Source organism: Drosophila persimilis, unplaced genomic scaffold (assembly GCF_003286085.1).
Source record: "Drosophila persimilis strain 14011-0111.01,24,50 unplaced genomic scaffold, DperRS2 tig00000206-arrow-arrow-pilon, whole genome shotgun sequence".
In the NCBI taxonomy this organism is placed as follows: domain Eukaryota; kingdom Metazoa; phylum Arthropoda; class Insecta; order Diptera; family Drosophilidae; genus Drosophila; species Drosophila persimilis.
In genome coordinates, this window is record NW_020825302.1 from 39,284 (window position 1) to 61,078 (window position 21,795).

General features: G+C 47.2%; 5 protein-coding genes and 2 pseudogenes across 6 annotated transcripts; 3 read left to right on the forward strand and 4 right to left on the reverse strand.

The window, feature by feature from the left end:
* Positions 1–7: 7 nt before the first annotated feature.
* LOC113565908 lies at positions 8–1,210 on the reverse strand. Its single transcript, XM_026989279.1, has 2 exons — positions 1,041–1,210; positions 8–953 (listed from the first exon to the last, which is right to left on the reverse strand). The coding sequence occupies exons 1-2, from the start codon at positions 1,183–1,185 to the stop codon at positions 154–156; spliced, it is 945 nt and encodes a 314-aa protein (XP_026845080.1). The 5' UTR covers positions 1,186–1,210; the 3' UTR covers positions 8–153.
* Positions 1,211–2,011: 801 nt separating this feature from the next.
* On the forward strand, positions 2,012–4,686 carry LOC113565907 (homocysteine-responsive endoplasmic reticulum-resident ubiquitin-like domain member 2 protein). The gene is made up of 4 exons (XM_026989278.1): positions 2,012–2,625; positions 2,934–3,412; positions 3,476–3,808; positions 3,868–4,686. Exons 1-4 carry the CDS (start codon positions 2,389–2,391, stop codon positions 4,295–4,297), a joined length of 1,479 nt encoding a protein of 492 aa, XP_026845079.1. The 5' UTR covers positions 2,012–2,388; the 3' UTR covers positions 4,298–4,686.
* Positions 4,687–4,721: 35 nt separating this feature from the next.
* Positions 4,722–9,466, forward strand: LOC113565906 (alpha-aminoadipic semialdehyde synthase, mitochondrial-like). 2 transcript variants are annotated; one of them, XM_026989275.1, is made up of 9 exons: positions 4,722–4,801; positions 4,859–5,123; positions 5,188–5,331; positions 6,235–6,411; positions 6,489–6,867; positions 6,926–7,500; positions 7,559–8,714; positions 8,779–8,955; positions 9,027–9,145. In XM_026989275.1, the coding sequence occupies exons 2-9, from the start codon at positions 5,064–5,066 to the stop codon at positions 9,143–9,145; spliced, it is 2,787 nt and encodes a 928-aa protein (XP_026845076.1). In that variant the 5' UTR covers positions 4,722–4,801; positions 4,859–5,063. The 2 variants fall into 2 exon arrangements, with proteins under 2 accessions (XP_026845076.1, XP_026845077.1); XM_026989276.1 differs by lacking the exon at positions 4,722–4,801 and having other exon boundaries at positions 5,064–5,123; positions 9,027–9,466.
* A 1,646-nt stretch (positions 9,467–11,112) lies between these two features.
* LOC6589896 lies at positions 11,113–14,801 on the forward strand (annotated as a pseudogene).
* A 213-nt stretch (positions 14,802–15,014) lies between these two features.
* Positions 15,015–18,012, reverse strand: LOC6589895 (annotated as a pseudogene).
* An 884-nt stretch (positions 18,013–18,896) lies between these two features.
* Positions 18,897–19,648, reverse strand: LOC113565909. Its single transcript, XM_026989280.1, has 3 exons — positions 19,409–19,648; positions 19,133–19,348; positions 18,897–19,063 (listed from the first exon to the last, which is right to left on the reverse strand). Exons 1-3 carry the CDS (start codon positions 19,629–19,631, stop codon positions 18,897–18,899), a joined length of 606 nt encoding a protein of 201 aa, XP_026845081.1. The 5' UTR covers positions 19,632–19,648.
* A 299-nt stretch (positions 19,649–19,947) lies between these two features.
* Positions 19,948–21,126, reverse strand: LOC113565904 (uricase-like). The gene is given in 3 exon segments (XM_026989272.1): positions 19,948–20,191; positions 20,193–20,487; positions 20,550–21,126. Coding segments are annotated over 3 exon segments (1,038 nt in total). The 5' UTR covers positions 21,106–21,126; the 3' UTR covers positions 19,948–20,004.
* Positions 21,127–21,795: the final 669 nt, after the last annotated feature.

The following is a 21,795-nucleotide window of genomic DNA, read 5'->3' on the forward strand; positions in this document are numbered from 1 at the left end:
GGGTGGCTGAAGTTTTGAATGATAAATGAAGCTTTTAATTTTCAACAAAAAATTTCTGGGTAGTCTGGGATTTAATCCGTTCTGCGACCCTCATTATAGAATTTGTAGTAGAAAAATGCCAGTTCCGGAAAATTACAAATTATAGATATGTTTCTAGTCAAGCATATCCTTGAAGTAGCCAATCATGTAGCCATAGATATCGTTCTCATAATCAATAAAAACGCGATCAAAATCAACGTTTAGCTCAATTTTGACCATTGTCTTCATGGATTTTGCTGGAACTGTTGAGAATTCAGGTGTGATATTCAGGGCTTTCAGAATGTCCATAAGCTGATCCTTTTCGTTTTCGTACTCTGTGGAATTGATGACCTCAAAAGCGGCCTTCTTCAGGTGCGGAAAGAAGTCCTTATAATAGTTGTGGGCATCGCACACTTTGCGCCCATAGAATTCCGTTCGGCCCGAGTCGGTGAGGTCCCGGTAGGTGGAGAACATAAGACGACGTTCGGTCTCTATGTCGTTGTTGGCATCGACTATAGGAATTGTCCCCTGATCCGAGGGCTTGGTGCTGACAACTTCCATTTCGGTTACCTTGCCCATATCGGTTGAGATGACCGACAGCATTTCGATGGCGGCCCGCTGGCGGGCATCCTTCTTCTTGTCCGACTTGCCGTAACGCTTGATGGAGGCCACCGAGCAGCAGGCCAGGAATTCGGGAGCGTCTGGTGTGCCGCACTGCTGCACAATCTCTATAAGGGGCAGCGGCATTTCATGGCGAACGCAGTAGTCGCGTAGCTCCTTGAGCATATCCCGATTAAGGTTCTTTAGCTCATCGTACAAATCCGAACTATTGTCACCGATATCGTCCGACAGATGCTCACTGAGGCCCGGCAGTCTGCGCAATTTCTTTATGATATTTGAGGCCGCCAGGTGTTTGGAGTCACGCTTTGAGCGGCCTTTTAAACGGGGAAATGGATGGAACTAATGAGTTGAAAGTACATACATATGTACATATGTCGAGAAGAACTTCAGCATGTAATTACCATTGCCATAGGATTCTATATCCATAAGAACGATTTTGCAAATGTATCCTCCATCTTCCCCATCGATATAGTCGTATTTCGGCACCGGTATCTTGCTCTTGGCGCAAAATTCCTGCAAATTCGAAACGGCTGACTTTTTATCCATCTGCGTTTCAAAACTTCAAATTTTATTTTATTCTATTGCAATTTATTAGTGTGACTGTAGTGTTGTGTTGCAGTGTGACCAGAAATATACGAGCTTAGCCCACTCGCCCCCTCAATTTAAAATGGTTAACAGCCTGAGTTAAACCGCGGGAAAAAACACTGAATGTAAAATATTCCTATAGAATTATCCTAGCCTTCCTTTTTATCTACAATCAACATACGTATTCACGATATCTGTCCCTTGAACTGCGCTAAAACTCTTCAAGATTCATATTTGTTGTGGTTGTATAACAACTTGCTGGTCGAAGATGGATTAATCGTTGATTTTCGAGCTTAGAGATGAGCGATATTAGCGGAAAAATATCAAGTCACAGCGATGTTTTGAAAATAATTCGCTAATACTGTATAGAAACACGGAATTCAAATGTTTTTAGCCTTCGAAGGTTATGTTAATAGCCACTGCGGCAATGAAATAGGTAGCGTACAATTTAATATGCATACACGTCAGCGTATGCTACCAGCAGGTTGGCAGCTCCCAAGAGTCAAGGCAACCCTGTTGCTGAATGTATTGTGTTAACAAGTGTTGCTGCCAGAGATGAGCAGGAGAGACAGCCCCAAGTCACAAGAGATATATATATTATTTTTATAAAAGTGCTACTAAGAAAAAAATATACTCTAAAATAATAATAATTTGATTAACCAGTAGATATAAAATCAGTAGTTGTGAAATTATGTATTCTAGCCTGCAGTATTTGATATTTTTCAGCAGCGTAAACTGTGACTTTTAAAATACTTGCGACAAGTAGCAGGCGAGTGAGGAACAAGTCATCTCCAGTTTCAGATCAGAATCAGAAACGAAGGCGAAAATTCCGACTCAGGCCACGGACGGACGTTTATAACTTCGTTTCATAATCAATAATTTCTCTGCTGAAAGCAGCACAACACACGAAACGAAACGGAAACATATCGTTTTCCATCAGAAAGTACAGCATTCCAAACTATTTTCGGTAGCAAAACAAAGGGGAAAAGAGCCAAATCAAATGTAAAAGTTTGTCTAAACATACAAACATCAATCGTGCGCGAGCCCGAGAATAGGAAGAAGTGAACAACATTGGGGCAGCAGCGAGTGCGAAGCTGAAACGGAATCACAAGATCACTAGCAGTAGAAAGTGCGTTCGGAGCTAGCGTTGGGGGTCACACAATTATGGACGATACTGCCGCATCGCCCGCAGCGGCCACAGCAGCTGGCTGTGATGCTGCCCGTGACAAAACAAACGCTGGCGTTGCTGTTGCCGCCGCCGCAGCGGCCAGCAGCACAAGTGTGAGGCTCCTAATTAAGTCGTCAAATCAACAGTATGACGACATGAACGTCGACAGTGATCTCTCCTGGACGGTGCAGCGTCTGAAGAAGCAACTGTCCCTGGTGTATCCTGGCAAACCGGTAAGCGTCCCCTCATTAATTTCACTCGCTGTTGTGTCATTGTTATCGTAGTTTACGTCAGCTGTGGCGTGTGGATTGGCCCCGCTATCTTATCGTGTTATGTTTTCGGTTAGCGTTCCATTCAAGTCGATTCTGTGCAATTTGCGTCTTAGTTTAGTACCAAGTACACGTCAGTACATCCAGCGGCAGGCAGAGAGGCCTTGCATCAAGCTGTAATTTATAGCATTCGTCATGTTTCTTGCGTCATGGAGCAGCGTGCAAATTTAAAACCGTAGCAGACTCAAGAGTGTGTATTTCTCTGCTTGCAGGACATCAACGATCAAAAGCTCATTTACTCTGGCAAACTGTTGGATGATGCCCAGAAGTTGTCGGAGGTCATACGCAGCTACAAGGACGTCTACCAGCAGCATCACATCTTTCACCTGGTCTGTGCCAATAAGCACTTTGCCAAGACCCCGGCAATGCCCACTGCAGTGCCGAAGAACGCAGCCCCACGCCAGGAGGGCAACCTCAACGCCAGCACCAACGAGATTCGTCAGCGTCATGCCACAAATCAGCAGCAGCAGCAGCCGCCGCTGCAACTGCCCCAACAGCAGGCCGGTGTCGACAGTTTCCTGCACGGGGATGTTAATAATCTCGCATTTAGAACATGGTATCCCCTCTGGCTACAGCAGCAACAGGCGGCCACCCATCCCGATCCGCATGTGGCCTACCAGCAGCGGGTACTTCTCTACAACGCCTGGATGAGTCAGGTCTATGACGCATACTTGCAGGATCTGATGCGGGGGTGAGTTCCAGCATTTTATGTGGCATCTCTGTGGCATTTTTAATCAACGTAAATCCTCCACAGCGCGGAGTCACCGCCTGGGAACAGAGTTCCCCTTCTGCCGAATATGATGCCGCAATGGGAATTGCAGGCCCAGCAGCAGATGGCTGCGCATGCCGCCGCATCTGCAGCTGCGGCCCAACAGAATCCGGCGCCTGTCGCCCAGCCGGCGGAGGCCGCGCAGCCAGCAGCTAACAGACCAAACTTCCCCCTCATCCAGGAGGAACCCGAGAACCGGGACTGGCTCGACAGTTTCTTTAGCTTCACGCGCCTGGCCATTTTCGTGACTGTCTTGTACTTCAATTCGTCGCCGCTGCGTTGCCTCCTGGTGATGTTCATTGCCGGGGTGATTTATCTGTGAGTGGCTCTCTACAATGCTTTTGAATTTAGGCTAAAGTCTTTCATCTCCCTGTTAGATATCATATTGGTGTTCTGCGACGTCGTCGTGAGCGAAACAATAACAACATAAATCGCAACAATAATGCTGGCCATCCTGTTGCTGCCTTCGCCGCAGTGCAACAGATCCAACGCATGATGGATGCCGTGGAGCGTGAGAACAACGATCCACAGGCTGCAGTCGAGCCAGTGGCCGCCGGTCAGGATGCACCCGATGCTCCTCTCGGTGCAGCGGCTGATGCTCCTGCTGATCCAGCTGCTGCTCCTGCCGCCGCTGCTCCTGCAGCGCCAGTTCCAGCCAGTGCTGCTGGACCCGAACAGGCGGCTGCCGTTTCAGCCGAAGCTGCTGCAGTGGAACCACCAAATGCCAATAACTCTGTGATTTCCGCTGTGCGCACCTTTGTCATTACGTTCTTCACCTCGCTGCTGCCCGAGGCACCGGCGCTGTAGAGGAATCTGTACTTCTACTATAACCATTCGCGGGCGCATCCGCTTTCAGCCACCACACCACACACACCCCCCCATAATCAAAATGTTATAACTTCTTCCTTTCGTTTTTGACTACCTGTCAAAGTAGGTAGCAAAAGCACTTTGTTTTTCTAGCTTTAAGGATTTAGTATATTTATTTAATGTCTGTGCGTGCGCGCTCCGTGGCTGCTGCTCGCTGCTCCTCCCTTCCTCCGTGTAGCCCTTAGACATTAGCTAATTAAGAGAAGAAACACTGTTTTTGATGTGAATACCAATGCGAAAGGGAGATGATCTGCTCTGGACGACTGCCAGAGACGAAACTATGAATCCAAGATGCAATTACAAATAAAAATTATGCTTTAACACTGAAACCAAACACAGAACTGCTCAAATTGTACTCTTAATTCGCAGCGAAACTCTCTTATCAGCAGGAATGGAAAATTTTCAGCCAAAAATTCGGAATTAGGATCGCTCTCTCCTCCGCGGGTAAGTAGATTTCTCTCTGCCTCTCTGCTAACGCACTCAAATTTTGGTTTCTTTTAGCTTCGAGCGGAGATGAGATTGGAACTGAGAGCGGCTTATCGGTGGGGTTTATGGCTCGGTCTGGCTGCTGATTAGGGGCTGGTCTCCGTCGTCTCGGGATTGCCTTTAGAACACCGCGAACACTCAGAGCAGACGGATCGCATCCACGTACTGAAACTGAAAACTGAAGAATATTCTGAAATCCGCATTCAACTGCTGCCGAACCATGTGGCGAGTGATTCAACAGCGCGCAACAATCGCGCATCCGCTGGTCAGACAGCGCCATGTAAGTTGATTGACCCGCCCAACAATGCCGCCCAATTATAGCTGGGTATTCTTCTCATTTTCAGAGTCGAGTGATTGCCATAAGACGCGAGGATCAGTCCGTGTGGGAGCGACGGGCTCCGTTCGGACCCACCCATGTCCAGAAACTGGTCAAGCAGAATGTTAAGGTCATCGTACAGCCCTCCAATCGTCGCGCCTATCCCATGCAGGTGAGCCAGCATCAGAAGAGATTCTCCTGTAATTTTCCATGCCAACGAAATTATGGAACCACCTTCCAATCGCTTTCCGAAAATCATATCAGAAGTCATGCCAGATAGATTAAACGCATTATATGTGTAGCAACACGCCCCCCACAGTGCCGCACCATAAATATATCCGTTTGATAAGCCTCTTCCAGTTCATAGAGCTCTAAATTTGGCAATTGCGGCCAGGCCTTGAAAAATACCAAAAACAAAGGCAGAAAAGCGAAGAGAAATCAACAAGGCTTATCTCCACGGAGCGGAATGATTCTATGGTAGCTATAGGCTATAGACAGAAATGATTTTAATGAATGATAGGAACGATAAGCGAACGACGAAGTTTTTAAAGAGCAAACGTGAGGATTGATACGAAGCAGAAGCAATATTTTGAGATAATACGCCATAATAATAGTATAATAACAATAATGTTTGTGGTTTTCATTGAAAATATATAGATAAAAGATTTCTATGGATAGGTGGAGATAGTAAGCTGGAATTACTTTAATAATTGAATCTTTGAGAGTTCAATTATAATCATACCTTCCTTCTTTGGATGATTCTTTTGATAAAGATATGTTCTATACAAAACTATACAAGACTAATGAAAAAATATAAATATTTATAGAATAACCCTTTGAGAGAATAATGATAACAATATCAAGTATCCCCTCACCCTTTGTCGAGGAACTAATTTTTGTAAAATATTTGTATACTCAATACAATTTAAACAAACATTTCATTAAATGATAGACCAACTCCTTGAGATTATAGTATTTTGCAACAATAATACTGCTCATTCCTCAAAAGATAAACCATAAACACACACAAATTAAATAAGATAACAGATAATAATGTTTTCTTTGTGATACCCAGGCCTATATGCAAGCTGGAGCTCACATTCAGGAGGACATCAGCGAGGCCTCTGTCATATTTGGCGTCAAACAAGTGCCCATCGATGCTTTGATACCAGGAAAGACATACTGCTTCTTTTCGCACACGATCAAGGCCCAGGAATCGAACATGCCACTGCTGGATGCTGTCTTAGAGAAGGTTTGTGTTGTCCATCACTCCCCCCATTCGAACTTTAATAAATATATCTCTTATCTTGTCTATGATCTGCCATATAGAAAATCCGTCTCATCGATTATGAACGCATCATCGACGAACGCGGCGCTCGTCAGGTGGCCTTTGGCAAATACGCTGGCGTCGCTGGCATGGTGAACATTCTTCATGGGATCGGGCTGCGTCTGCTGGCCCTGGGGCATCACACACCCTTCATGCACATTGGTCCCGCTCACAACTATCGCAATTCGTCGATGGCCCGCCAGGCCATACGCGACTGCGGCTATGAGATCTCTCTGGGAATGATGCCCAAGTCGATCGGACCTCTGACCTTTGTCTTCACCGGCTCCGGTAATGTGTCGCAGGGCGCCCAGGAGGTATTCTCGGAGCTGCCCATTGAATATGTTCCACCAGAGATGCTGCGTAAGGTGGCAGAGCATGGAAGTGAGTGGAAATTGTTTTGGAAATCATGTGAATCTCATTAATATTGTATTCCTTACAGATCAGAATAAGTTGTATGGCTGCGAGGTGAGCCGTTCTGATCACCTGGAGCGTCGCGATGGCGGCGGCTTCGATGCCAAGGAGTACGACGAGTACCCCGAGCGTTATATATCCACTTTGAGCACAAAGATAGCACCCTATGCCTCTGTCATAGTGAACGGCATTTACTGGGCGGTCGGAAGTCCGAAGTTAATCAGCATACCAGATGCCAAGAACCTGCTGCGTCCCGCCAACACACCCTGGCTGCCGGTGAGCAAGGGCAGTCCTGCCCTGCCCCATCGCATGCTGGCCATTTGCGACATCTCTGCGGATCCGGGCGGCTCCATTGAGTTCATGAACGAGTGCACCACCATCGACACGCCTTTTTGCCTGTACGATGCGGACAGGAATAAGGATACCAAAAGCTTCAAGGGACCTGGTGTGCTTGTGTGTTCCATTGACAATATGCCCACGCAGCTGCCGCGCGAGTCAACGGATCTGTTTGGGGAGCTGCTGGCCCCCCATGTCCACGATATCATCAAGAGCGATGCCAAGAAGCCGCTGTCCGAGGAGCAGTTCTCGTACCCCATCCAATCGGTGAGACCTTATCAGCGTCTATCTGTGTTATCAGCTATTTAATACCCAACCCCCTCAGGCGATTATCGCGAGCAATGGAGAGCTGACCGAGGGCTTTCAGTACATTCAGGAACTGCGCGAGTCCCAGAGCAATCGTTCGCGCCACAAGATGGAAGGCAGCTCCGAATCGCACAAAAAAGTACTAGTGCTGGGCGCCGGCATGGTCTCTGCTCCTTTGGTGGAGTGGCTGCACCGCGAGAAGGACGTGAACATCACCGTCTGCTCGCAGGTCAAGGACGAGGCCGATCGGCTGGCCAATCAATACGCGGGCGTGGACAGCGTCTACCTGGATGTCAACGAGAGCACGGGCCATCTGCAGGAGCTCTGCGGTAAGGCGGACGTGGTCGTCTCCCTGCTCCCCTACAGCCTTCATGGCATGGTCGCTCGCTACTGCGTGGCTGAGGGCACACACATGGTCACGGCCAGCTATCTGAACGATGAGATCTCTGGACTGCACGATGAGGCCAAGGCCAAGGGTGTCACCATCATGAATGAGGTGGGATTGGATCCGGGCATTGATCATCTGCTGGCGCTGGAGTGCATTCACGAGGTTCAGGAGAAGGGAGCAGTCGTCGAGTCTTTCGTGAGCTATTGTGGCGGTTTGCCAGCCCCCGAGCACTCGAACAATGCCCTGCGCTACAAGTTCTCATGGTCGCCGCGCGGCGTCCTGCTCAACACCCTCTCTGCGGCCAAGTATCTGAGTCGCGGCCAGATCGTGGAGATATCGGGCGGCGGGGAGCTCATGTCCACGCCTCGCAGTCTCGACTTTTTGCCAGGATTTGCCCTGGAGGGCTTCCCCAATCGGGACTCCACCAAGTACGGCTCCCTCTATGGGTTGGGCAGGGATGTGCACACCCTGCTCCGTGGCACCATACGGTATAAGGGCTTCTCAGAGTCCATTAAGCCCATGCAGCTGCTGGGCCTGATTGACCCGGAGCCACATTCCATGCTGCATCCCAGCGGACCGGATGTCACCTGGCGGCAGCTTGTGATCCACCTGCTGGGCATGTCCGATTCGAGCATCTTCTACGAGAACCTCAAGCAGAAGCTGAACGAACGCATCGGCGATGTCGATTGCATTGAGAGCTTGGGTCTGCTAGAAGAGACGCCCGTTGTTAAGCTCAACACACCCTTGGACACGCTTAGTCACTATCTGTCCAAGAGATTGGCCTTTGGTGGGTATTTCTAGCGGGTATTTCCTGCATACTCTTATCTAATTTCTGATAATTTCCTTTGCAGAAAGGGAAGAGCGTGATCTGGTTGTGTTGCGCCATGAGGTGGGCATCCGCTGGCCCGACGGCCGTCGTGAGGAGCGTGGCATCAACTTCGTGGTCTATGGCCAGCCCCAGGGACACTCTGCTATGGCTATGACGGTGGGCAAGCCCGCCGCAATAGCAGCCAAAATGATACTAGATGGTGAGTCTCCTATAGGATCGGTACTAGTTCGTATAACCCTTTTCTAATTCTGGTAACTCTTATTTTTCCAGGTGAGATCCAGGAACGCGGCGTCTTGCTGCCTTTTACCCCCGACATCTATCGTCCCATGCTGCAGCGTCTGCGCTCCGAGGGTCTGACTGCCACGGAGACCTCCAGATGGTTGAATTAGTCTGAAACGAACCGAATCGAACAGAACCGTACTGCCGGGAATAGTATATCCCTTAGGCTTAAGTCATGAGTGCCTTTCATTCATTCATTCATTCAGCCATAATTTGTGTTGCTGTTTTTATCGCTGTACTTTTTGGTGTTACTTTTTGTTGGTCGATAAGACATGTTAACGTTATCTTTCTACCAAAATAAGTTTTATGGTTAAAGCTACTTGAGTGCACAAACACTACGTTCAAGTTGATGTCGAACTTGTGAAATTTGTTTCCCCTGCGGGAATTATTATTGATGGACGAATGATTTGAAAAGAATGTGGAAAATTATAACGAAATTCTATAATATTCAATTGGTTTTATTTGAGAAATTATTGGAGGAACTGTAATGAAGTCAATTTTTAATAATTTTCAGATGTGGATTCCATTTTGATTCCATAAATTCTTCATTCCCATATACAGCTATAAAAGGTTTCAAAACATAAGGAAGCTATTAATTGGAAAACGGTTTACCATTATGGAGATAATAATGATATATTATTGGATACATGTGTCTAATTATGAAAAAAACTTTATTTTTCTTTCTTTTTTAAAATGTGGATTTCATTTATGACTTCAAGACGATTTCTTATCTCTGAACCCATTTTAAACGCAAAATGATTTCGGTTTCTATTTCAATTTTGATTAAAAAAATGCACATAACTAGAAGAATTCGGAATATTGTAACACAAATTAGGAGTAATTTACTTTTATTTTTTTAAATGAAAAATAGTTTCAGGGAGTCGTTTTAATGTGCTTTCATGGTTAAAGGTAAGAATGTGGTTTCAAAATAACAATTTTCCTGCATTAAGAAATTCCACTTCTTCCAATGTGGGACCCATTCAATATTGTACGTAAAAGCAATATCCTCTTTAGGAATCTGTTAGCATCTGCTCCTTAATATATTTAATTATATTTATAATTTAATAATAGGTTAGGAAGACTACTTACCCCTTTTACACGAGCTTGCATATTTTTAAAAACCTTTAACGAAGAGTTTTTGAACAGTGAGATAGGGAATATACTCATATTATTCACATTCACATTTACATATAATATTTCTATCAAAAATATTTACTGAGCCATTGGTTATCTTATTCCAATAATATTTATAACATTACCCATCACTTTCATTTACTTAAAATGTTTCAACCATCACTCATAAGAACGGAAACCCATCAAAGCGGACATTTATTTCTGATCATTGTGATGTTCCAATTCCGTTTAATCTTCAAGTTTCAATTTCCGTTTGGCATCGCCCCCATGGCAACCCGCTCCCCGGCTCGAAGGGTTATCGCCTGAACTTGAACCACAGAGCTGTGGAAACTCTACTACTACCGACGAAAAATTGAACATTACTTCGATTAAGAATCAATTCTATATTTAGGTCCAATGCCTGCACGAGCATGACATGATGATGATTACAGGGGTTTTCAGAGCCGGATCCGATTCGAACCGTTCCGTTCCGATCAGATGATTGTACCTAGAGCATACACGACTGCACCCATGGGGATCCGAAACCGAAGCGTTCCGAACCAATCCGTCCCCGGTCATTAGCGTCGGTTATAATTGTAATAAACAACAGCCCATATGATGGTGCACTTGGTGTCCAAGATTGGGGGCTATCATCGGGCCTCCGCCTGATAACCTCTGCTGGCGTCTCTGCCCGCTGCTGCCCACAGTTCTAGGAGCGGGGGCGCAGGCTCTGTGGATTTTACAAATTTCAATTCATATTCATTCAATGCAAATACACACACACACACAACACAGAATTCAAAACAACAAAATTCTTGTCACCGCGATAGCAATGTGTGTAATGGGATTTGTGTTTGTTTTTATTTTTGTGGAACTTAAGCCAGCGCCGGCAGCGACGTCTACGCTGGCGTTGTGAATTAAGCGCTGGGAATTTGGGGCTGTGCTACGCTCCATTCGTCTTCAGTCTTGATAATACGACCGAGCGCGGCGTCCGGCCAGTCAGCAGTCACTAGCACCAGTTGTCGCCGTTGTCCGCGTCCACAGAGGCAGGGGCAGAGCAGACCATATATTCCACAATCCAATGTCTACGTCCACGTCCACCTCGCCTTCTTCGCTTCTTTACTCGATTTAAGTCTTACAGTTATTCTTGTTCGCTCTTTAATAACGGTTGTTTGCGTGTTGCGTGTGCGAAAGGGAGGAAGCGATTATTTAATTTAAGTACTGGCCGTACCGCGTGTGAGAACGAACAGCCGCCGTGTGTGTGGGTGTATGTGTGTGGAACCGCATCGAAATTCCAGATATTATACATTATACAATAAGCCTCAGTGAAGTGTAGTTTTCAGTTGTTTATTGGCACCATAACCAGTACCAGAAACAAAGGTCAACTCAAGCCCGATATCCGATAGCCGGAGTGGAGCGATTGCCTGGACTCTCACTCTCTCTAACCGATTTCCCCGATCCAAGTTCAACGGTGCATTCGCTCTCGCATTATCTCTTCTAAAGTTCTTCCCGCTCTCTCTCTCGCGCTGTCGCTGTCGCCTCTCTTTGGATCTGTTATCAGTAGTGCAGTAGCAACAGAAACTACATAGAAAATGGGTTGCACCGGCGGCTATTTGTCGGAGGCTCATTTGCGGGGCTTCGAGCGTTACAAGGTGAGTACTGGGGCACCTAGGGCTGGAGCTGCCCACCAATAAAAAATCAATGTCCTGCCCATCTGTGCCGTGCCCCAAAAGACACGACACCCCGTTCCTCCACTGCTCCCTGCTCACATATGCACTGAGTGAATCAATTGTTATTAAATTATATATAAAGCAAGACGATTATCGTTGGACAATTCAATACAATGCGTGTACCAGTTCCGGTTGCTTCTGCTTCTGTTTCTGTTTCTGTTTCTGCCTTTGCCTGGCGATTAGGCAACGAATGTGTGGAAATTGCCGTACTATCAATAATTTTTAATGAATTACTAGTGTACTCATAGGGTCATCAATCCAGGGAGATAGGAAATAGACATAGACATAGGCTCAGTCAAACAAATGTTTCGCAAACGTTCTCTAATAGAAGGCATTGAACTGTCTCTGGATCGATGTTCCATGTGTTCGTTCCGCGTAGCCTTCCAATACTTGGACAATAGATAGGGAAAGAGTGGAATTTGTACTTGTGAAGATTACAATTACAGGGTTCTGTAACATTTCATATACACGTACATACAAGATGAAGTAATGGAGTTGGGGAGAAGTAGTTCATGAAAATTTCACTATCTTTTTCCCATAGTACAACTGCATAGACACTGGTTTCGTCAGTGTCTATATAATGCACCCATTCTGGAACTATTGTGTTAAGGTAAGTGATCTATTTTCACACCAAAGAAACGTATTGAAACTCTCTTCTAAATGGACAGTTCTTGCCCAGATGGCTGGCCCCCAATCTGCTCACGTTTGTGGGCTTCCTCATGACCGTAGTGAACTTTATACTGATCTCCTACTACGACTGGGACTTCAAGGCCGCCAACGACAAGGAGATCGGCAATACAGTGCCCGCCTGGGTGTGGACTGTGGCGGCCATTAACATATTGATCTACTACAATTTGGGTGAGTATTAAACGGAGGATCGATCCCCTCGAAAATGTCATTATATTAATGTGAATGTGTGTGTTCTCCAACAGATGGCATGGATGGCAAGCAGGCGCGTCGCACTGGCACGAGTGGACCGCTGGGAGAGCTGTTCGATCACGGACTGGACTCCTATTCCGCAGCACTGATACCCATATATATCTTCTCCCTGTTCGGCACCCAAGACCTGCCGCCTATTCGAATGTTCTTCGTGATATGGAACGTTTTCCTTAATTTCTACCTAACTCATGTGGAAAAGTACAATACGGGTGTGATGTTTCTGCCATGGGGCTATGACTTCACCATGTGGGTGAGTGGTATACGATCTCTTTTAGGTTTGAGGCCCCATTTTCATTGGAATCCCGTTTCCTCTTTCAGGGCGTGAGTGGAATTCTCTTTCTGGCCACTGTTTTTGGACCGGGAATCTATCGTTTCAGCATGTACGGCATTACGATTGCCAATGTGTTTGAGTTTACGCTAATTGGATCTGGCATGGTTTCAAGTCATCCTATTATAGCCAGAAACATCTACCTGTAAGTGTAATGCACTTTCTTTAAGCCAAGATAATCTACTTGTTTCCCTTTAAGTTCCTACAAGAATAAGACGGGCAAGATGCGTCCCATGTGGGAGATGCTGCGTCCCTTCTTTGCCTTCGTCTGGCTGTTGTGATCACCGTGATCTGGTCGTTCTTCTCGCGGAACGATGTGATCAACCTAGAGCCGCGCATTCTATGGATACTCTATGGCACCATATTCTCCAACATAGCCGTAAGATCGGACAGAACAACATTTTGACGGACAGTTGCGTAATTTCTAATGTTCCCCTGCGTTTAGTGCCGTTTGATTGTGGCCCAAATGTCGGATACCCGTTGCGATGGCTTCAATGTGCTCATGTGGCCCCTGGCGGCCACTGTGGGGGTCTGCTGTTTCCCCTACTACGAGCAGGTCTTCGGAATGGATCTCACAGCGGACGGAGAGCGTGGATAGTCCAGGGTCTGACCATATTCTCTACCTTAGCGCACTGGCACTACGGCTATAGTGTGGTAAGTACTTTATATATTCCCTGATTCTGCAATCCAGTCAAATCTATTCTCGAACCCCTTCTAGGTCTCTGAAATGTGCAATCACTTCCATATCAGATGCTTCAAAGTAAGACAAACTCGCAGCCAAATGGCAGATCCACAATCACAACAATCCCTGCAGAATAATAACAAAATCAAGGGCCATTGAAACTAATTCGCTCACTAACACCCCCGCTCCCAAGAAAACATCATCAACGACAAGGCCACAAAACAAATCAACCAACCATCTTGTGATATATATATATATATATTTATATGGGGATCGATCCGAAAAAACAAAAAAACATTTAACTTTATACCTCGCCATCGCCATCGCCCTCGTTTCGGCCAAGTCCGAGTCTAGGTCCAAGTGGTCCATACTCAATTCTAAACACTTAACCGATACTCTTTCTCCTTCTACTCATGCGGTGTGCATATAACGTGGTAAAGTCCATACGAAGCTACTATTATACCCTACTACAAAATACCTAACCCTAGTCCCTAAGCAGCTAATCAGCCAGTACTTAACTCTTTTGATAAGACTCTTAGACTCGTAAGTGCATCCGAACCGATCCGTCTTTGAAGGCAGCTTTAACCCGCATGTGCTATGAGAGATCTCTAACCGCATGACCCGATAAGTATTATGTGCCTGAAGAGTGACTATTGAATGAATGGCAATTGCTGCAATGCTCTACTGACTGTACCGCCTCCATCCAATTGTAATTTCTGTAGATCAAAAAACAACCGACTGTCGCCGCGGAACAGGAACTGCAGGAGGAGTCCAAAGCCATAGAGCCCACGGAAACGGAAAACGTAAACATTGAAGAAGTCTAAGCCCCAGCAGCAGTCGATTCTACTCTTTCGCTTTTGTGTGTTGTGTTTAAATTCGTTTGCTAGTGTTCAATTATTAAGCAATGTTCAAAGTGTCTGTAGGTTAAGTATGAAATGGCAATGAAAAATACATTTGTTAGTCGAAAAGAGAGAGATAGAGAGATTTGAGATGATTTTGGGGGAGCTATGAGAGCTTTTGGGGATAAGAAATTATAACAATTCCATCACTCATGGATACAAATATCTAAAGCACAGATCAGCAGGATTATCCATATAAAAGACTCAAAGAGCCATGAAACGTGGGAGCCGAAAACTATGAATAGTTACTTCCTTGTTTTGTTGGAACCTCTCTTGAACGAGTGTTAATCCTGTGCTTAAATTTTATTCAGAATACTAACTTCGATTGAATATATGAAAATAATTTAGCAAAACTTTCATTATCTTACATTATAAACATAGCGCGCGTCATGGTATCCCGCATCCGCATCTATCGCTCTAATTAAGCAGCAGTTGTGCCACAATGCTGTTGTCGTCGGATGGATTCGATGAGTGCAGGCCGGAGCCGCTTTCGAGAAACTCGCGCAGCTCGTTCTCCAGATCGCCAGCGACAACCGCCACTGGGCTCATCCTGCTCGTCAATGTCCATAGGCACTGGCGGCAGCTGGGGCAGGGCCACAGGCTGCTGGAGAAGTTCCGGCAGTTGGACGCGCGGTGAGGCGGGCGGTGGTGGCGGCAAACCAGCTACGGGAACAGAAATTTTATAATTAAAAGGGGGAAACTAAAGAAAAGGAAAATCGGTCTTATGATTACTCACCATAAGACATTCCATGGCCTTTCGCAGAGCAAAGGGATCTGCTATGGCGGAGGGCGGCAGCTTCTTGGCCAAGTCGCTGATCTGCTGCGTCAGTTGCTGCGCGGTTTGGGCCTCCTCCTGACCCGCTGGCTGCACTAGACCCAGGTGGCTGGGCAGCGGTTGGGAGAGGCGTTCGTTGCTGGGTTACCCGCAGCTTCTCGATTAGAGTGAGATTATTGCTTAGATGCTCGTGCATACGGCGGTTGAGCTCAAAAGTCTTCATTTCCGTCTCCATGCTGTCCAGGAAGCTCACATCGATGCCCAGTTCCTTGAGGGATTGCAGCGCTTGAAGTCCACGCGAGTGTTCTTGTACTTCTCGTACTCTTGCTCAATTTGCTCTTGGGTTTCCTGTGGCTGGGCCTGCGCAGTGGATGACTCCTCGGTGTCGAAGCATTTCTCGATTTCCTGATGCTCGTACGAGTGCAGCTGCATGTTGTAGAGCTCGTCTAGGGACTTGCTGTGCTCCCCGTTGGTGAGAATGTCCAGCAGGCCGTTGGCTATGTTGGTGCCAAAGCTAGAGTCCTTGGTGAACTGAAGAATGCTCTCGGCGTACTCCGCGCTGGAGGCATCGCCGTAAGTACGCAGCACGAGCTTCGTCTCCTCGGCACTCAGCGTGGAGAATCGGGAGTCGAAGGTGGGCGCGAAGCTGGCATAGGCTCCGTAGCTCAGCGGCTTCACGGGCTTCACCACATTGCGGCTATCGACCTGACGCACTTGCAGCTGAGTGCTGCCGGTCTGGAGTTTACCCACCAGATCGCCAATGGTTACGACCCGCTCGGGGCCCTCGGTTTCCTCTTTTATGAGCAGATCAAGGTGGTGCTGCCATCGCGGCCTTGACGCAGGAAACCCATTTTGTGGGCATTCTTCTTGGCGTTCACACGCTGTTTGGCCTGTTGGGCGGGCGTTCTGTACCTGGGCTAGGATCTCCTCGCCAGTCAGGTCATCTACATACGGCTCGAAATGGTTTTTTGGGTGCATTCTCCAGGCGCAAGGCTCTCTTGCGTCCTCCTCCTCCAGTTGAGCTGGTGTGGGTGGCTCTTCTGCCCCCGTTGAGGCTCCTTCATCCGCCGAATCATGCAGATCGTAGCCCATCTCATTTGAGCTCAACTCAAAGCCCAGCTCCTTGGCCGTCAGCTCTCGCATGAAACCAGAGAGGGGCTTGAGACTCCTCATCATATTCTCCGGCTGCAAATGCTTCATTCCGACCTGGAGCAGCTTCTTGGCCGCCTTGTTGTAGACCGTGTCCACGTGGTTGTATTTAATGGCGTGTCGCACATCAGCTTGAAGTCATCGCTGAATTCGGTCAATGTGGAGTACTCGTGGCCATCGATCTTTTGGCGCATGGTGGAGAAGTCCATGGGCTTGCTGATGATCGACGAGTAATTGGGGGCAATGTCGTCTGTGACGGGCCAGGCGAAGAACTGGTGCGGATCCCGCTTCTCCAGGAAGCGCAGCAGATGCTCAAGCAGCTTGTTGAGCGGCGATTTCTGCTGCTTCAGCTTGAGGACGCAGGTTCGTGGCTCTCGGCCGGACTCACTGCTGCTGCTTGGAGTTCTCCGGCGCCTCCAGAGCTTTAGGTGTTAAAGTATTCTGGGAGCTGGCGCCGCCTGGTGTGGAAGGTGATGGGATATGGAGCTACAAAAGGAAACTCAGTTGACCCACAAAAATTAATTTCATATTCGAGACACTCACGTCTGGTAGTGGCTTGGTGGGACTGCTGCCTGCCAGGCCCAGCGATGACGATGGCAGTGATGATGATGCGGGCGAGGAAGCCATTAGTATCTCATCCAGTTTTGCGCGGGGCAATCGGCTTGCTCACCGGGCAATTGGACGGAGAGTTGTCGGTGGTGATGCCGGCGTAAAAAGTATATTCTCTGGAAGCGGCTGCGACTGATCGTCCGTCCATGAAGCTGAAGCCGTCTGGCTCGAGTCGGCATCAATTGGTGGCGGTATAACCGCCTGTTGCGAGCCAAATCCACTGCAGGCCGCATCATCGTTGAGCGCTGCAGTTCTTCATCCACCGAGTCCACATCTCGATGTTTGTCGCGGCTCTTGTGGCGCTTCTCCTTGTGGTGCTTGTGCTTCTTCTCACGGTCCTTCTTCTTTTTCTTTTTCTTGGACTTTTTGTGGCGCTCACGGTGACCACCCGTTTCCTGCAATTCATCAGGCACCGGAGACATCATGGCCTCGGCCGCCGTGGGGGGTCCATCTACCGCGCTGGACGTCATGTGGGAGTTGGAGCTGTACTCAGGAGTGGCCACTTTCAGGATGAGCTTCAGTCCCCGCTGCAGATGGGCCGGATTCTGGTGCTGGCTATATTCTGCACGAACGAACGCAAGCGGCAAAAATGTGTCAGTGGTGTCTCCTCGTCGGGGCGGCTGCGCCATCCACTTACCTTCATATTTATCCCGGCGCTCTGATTTGTTCTTTTTGTGCTTCTTGGAGGAGCCCATGGTCCTGGTGAATGTGCCACCAGTTAGGAAAACAAGTGATAAATTAATTTAATATAAACGAAAAAAAAAGCCAGCGAAAAGACGCGTGTGTCAGTGTGACCAGATCGATAAATATACCGTCCGACTCTCAGAAATATACCAAAATATACAGTGTCGTTACGAAAATATACCGGAAATATACTGACGAATTAAGTTCTATTATACATATTCCTCGTTTTTGATATTCCGTCGAATATTAAATCCTTTTGATGAATCAATTTTCTACAGGATTTACTTCTTTCACTACTCCCCATTTATTGTACTTTGTCTAAAACAAGGTTTAAACAAAAAAGTTCAACAAAAAGGTACATTTTTGTACATGTAATTACATAGTTGGTACATATTAACTACATATTTATGACATGTGGGCATTTGTGTACTTTACAGCACTTAAGCGATGTATCGATATGCGGTCGATTTAGAATGCCGCCCTCTCGTCAGCCCTTTGTTATTTCAAACACGTACTTAATTTTATGTTTGATTGCTAATCTGTGCTAATTTTATTTAATAGATTCAGAGCCGTGATTTGGTTTAAAGTAAAGTTTGTTTTTGAGACTCCCAGCTAATATTAGAGAATAGCATAAGTCCTAGAAATTTTTCCCTGACCCGCGGCGTTTTGATGGCGAGCGATCTGACATGCGACGCTATGAACGATGCCACTCGATCGGCTACTGGGAGAAGCAGCATTCATCAGTCGACGGCCCGTGAAGCAATCCTGAAAGGGGTCGGCGACCCGGAGAGCAGCATCTGAACGGTCCGCCACGCCGAGGCCAAAGAGGACCACCGTAAGGCCTGAGTTCTTCTTAGCTTCGCTATGGGTGCCTGTGAGTGCGAGTAGCTGTGAGGCCCTGGAGCGACGTATCCAACTTGTGTCGGATCTTTTCCAGATCGTGACGCATCCGCTTATGTCCAGAGGCTATGGTCTGCCTGTCGCGCTTGCAGTCTCTTGTGCTGCAACAGCATTTGCTCCAGCATTACCTTCTGCTGCAACACCTCTCGAATGCGACGCTGATTGTGGAAACTCTTGGCCACCATATCGTTCATCCGCGCCGCATCATTACCATTACCTTCTGGTCCAGTCGGCCTTCATGGCCGAAAGGGGAAGGGTTTTTCGAATTGCCAGTCGGCACACAACACACCCGTGGTACTGCCCCGGTTTGAGGAACTGCCGCCTCCTTTGAAGCGCGAGGACCTGCTGCGCGTCACAGACCTGCCGCGCGAGGCGGATCTACTGCGGAGGGACCTGCTGCGTACTGACTTGCTGCGCTTCCGAAAAGTTTTCTGTGGTGGTGCATTCGGAATCACAGCTATGGGCGCTGGTATCGTGGGAATTGCTCTCCGCGGCGGTTGAGTAGCTGTGGCCATAGCGTGCTCGATTTACGATGATTCGCACTTAATTTCCACTCAAGACTTACCCTTCATGGTGGAGTGTATGGTCGACACCATTTTATCAAAGGTCTTGATCACATCCGGCTTCTCGGAAAAATAGGTATCATTGGGAATCTGTTCCTTCGGTTTGATCTTCATGGCGGTCTTATCTCTTTTGTTGCCCAGCTTAAAAATCCCCCCACCCTGCACACGGGGTTCGTTCTGCAGCTGATTCTGCAATATATGAGGCAAATTCAGTCGCTGTGTCATCGTGCCGCAAGCTTATACTCTTCTTGATATTTGCTAAGGATCAAAAATAATTTAGGTTGCGAATTTTGATGCCAAATGATGCTAAAAGTTTGAAAAAATTAGAATTTTAGACGAAATTGATCTCTCATTTTAGAATTTAGAAATTGAATGCACAAATTTTGTTAACACATATCTCCAGCACTCTATTTTGAATTCGAATTTAAATTGGAAATAAATCGCCCCCCGAGGCGTGCTTTGCAGCACTGTTGATTGCGATTACCATTCCGATACTATTCCCATCGATTGTTTGATTGTTTTGTTTGCGCTTTTTCTCACATTTTCGTATTTATTTAATTTGTGCTATATTTATGCTAAATCGTACTAAAGATCGGTGTTATAGATGGCTACTGATGTTCTTGCGGGCCAGCTGGGCATAGATGGTGCCATGCGGCTTGTCCACCGGGATGAAAACCTCATTATTGTCCCCAGGTACAATCTTCTGGAAAGGCTTCGTATCGAAGTTGAAATAATGCTTGTTCGGCATGGTCATGGAGATGACCGACACCTGCGGAATCACAGAAAACCTGCTTCTCGCTCAGGTACAGGGTGTGCTGGACGGAGGGCGAGGAGACGCCCACCTGTGGATCGCCGGCAAAGTTCCTCAAGATGATATTCTTCACCGTTTGCCAGGCACGCGAAAAGTTGACCGTCTCTGTGTCCGAGTACTCCCAGGAGCAGTCCACTACAGTGCTGAAGATGCGATCATATTGGTCCGGCAGCGAGCGAAACTCATCGTTGACAAAGTTGACGAACGAGGATTGAGTGGTCTTCAGGACGCGAAGGCCCTTGATGCCAGTGATGACAGTTTGCTTGGGATCTACAAGTCACAAGTGGAAGTGGAGTTAAGTAATACTCGATTTGTATTGTCCTGGCACCCACCTGTCCTACGGATTACCACATCGCAGTAGTGCAACGCCGTGGGCGTAAAGATGAAGGCGTGGTTGTGCAGCGAGCGATTGTCAATGGAAGTGAAGTTGTTGCAGCTGCCCTGACCCTGATTATTGACAGACTTTGTCTCATCCTGGCAGACACGCTGCCAGGGATAGGTCTCCACATGGACGTGGGCCTCCTCCACATGCGAGTACTTGTTGAGGAAGTGCTGCCCCAGCATCAGAGCAAACTTCTCGGGACTCTCGATGCCATACTTCTTGGCCAGCAGGTAGACGGTGTTCTTCTGCGAGTCGGTGGCCACGATGTCCGAGTTGTTGCCCTGGTAGTAGTCCTTCTTGCTGTACAGCTTCAGGTGAGTGCCCACCTCGAACTCCTGGATGGTGTGCACGGGTCCCTTCCTGCTTACGTGCAGCACCTTTACAGCATCCTTGCCGTAGCCGTGATCGGTGATCTCGTACTGAAACGGCGTCTCCTGGCCATCCATTGAGACTGCTGGCCTAGCACCGCTGGCATTGGTGGGCTGTCTTAGGGGCGTGGCAAACATTCTAACTGCAATTCTGTTCGGATAATGACTGACTGATGCCTAATCGCCTCCAGGCCGATCTTTTTATACAAGCGCAATCTTGATCACAGTCACGTAGTGCAAGTGTACCACGGGATTTGATGCGCAAAATTTAGTAGAAAGTGGAGCGGACCGTGTGCGCCGTTTATCTTTTCCCCCAACTTAAGTTCTTAGAGGCTTACGAGTGCTCATTCTACGTACATTTCTACAGAAGCCCATTTAACGCCTTGCTGCATGCAAATATGACTAATCCCCGAATGATTGTCAAGGTCTGGAGCCCTGTTGTCAAGCTTTCTATCTCCAGACCATGTAATGACCATGCTTACTTTCTTTGGGTATAATATTTGAACACTATTTTGCAAGTGATAAGGTGTACATATAGAAATGTTATTACAAAGTCTGAGAAGTTGTAAGATTTTACTGCTTCTCTTAATTCACAATCTCCACCGGCTCTCTTTCTTGGTAACATTTTTAGTTGAATATTGTAAATACTTTATAGATCCTAAGTGATCAGTAGGGTAATAGGGCACTATATCTTACAATATCTTAGGAATGGATATAGAATTTTAGCAATCTCCTCAAAGAAAAAATTCATAGAGTTTTGGACCTTGGACCTGGAAAATAATGACTGTTACGCCTTTGAAAGAAAAATTGAACACCTTTCATCAGAGC

Excerpts from the sequence above, each read along its gene's own strand:
- LOC113565908 (XM_026989279.1), bottom strand. The coding sequence starts at position 1,185 with ATGGATAAAAAGTCAGCCGTTTCGAATTTGCAGGAATTTTGCGCCAAG. Across the intron at positions 954-1,040 it reads TATAGAATCCTATGGCAATG|GCCGCTCAAAGCGTGACTCC; the intron begins GTAATTACATGC and ends CCCGTTTAAAAG.
- LOC113565907 (XM_026989278.1), top strand. The coding sequence starts at position 2,389 with ATGGACGATACTGCCGCATCGCCCGCAGCGGCCACAGCAGCTGGCTGT. Across the intron at positions 3,413-3,475 it reads TTGCAGGATCTGATGCGGGG|CGCGGAGTCACCGCCTGGGA; the intron begins GTGAGTTCCAGC and ends AATCCTCCACAG. Across the intron at positions 3,809-3,867 it reads ATTGCCGGGGTGATTTATCT|ATATCATATTGGTGTTCTGC; the intron begins GTGAGTGGCTCT and ends TCTCCCTGTTAG.
- LOC113565906 (XM_026989275.1), top strand. The coding sequence starts at position 5,064 with ATGTGGCGAGTGATTCAACAGCGCGCAACAATCGCGCATCCGCTGGTC. Across the intron at positions 5,332-6,234 it reads GTCGCGCCTATCCCATGCAG|GCCTATATGCAAGCTGGAGC; the intron begins GTGAGCCAGCAT and ends TGTGATACCCAG. Across the intron at positions 8,715-8,778 it reads GTCCAAGAGATTGGCCTTTG|AAAGGGAAGAGCGTGATCTG; the intron begins GTGGGTATTTCT and ends TTTCCTTTGCAG.
- LOC113565909 (XM_026989280.1), bottom strand. The coding sequence starts at position 19,631 with ATGACACAGCGACTGAATTTGCCTCATATATTGCAGAATCAGCTGCAG. Across the intron at positions 19,349-19,408 it reads CATACACTCCACCATGAAGG|CTACTCAACCGCCGCGGAGA; the intron begins GTAAGTCTTGAG and ends CTATGGCCACAG. Across the intron at positions 19,064-19,132 it reads AAACCGGGGCAGTACCACGG|AAGGTAATGGTAATGATGCG; the intron begins GTGTGTTGTGTG and ends CGACTGGACCAG.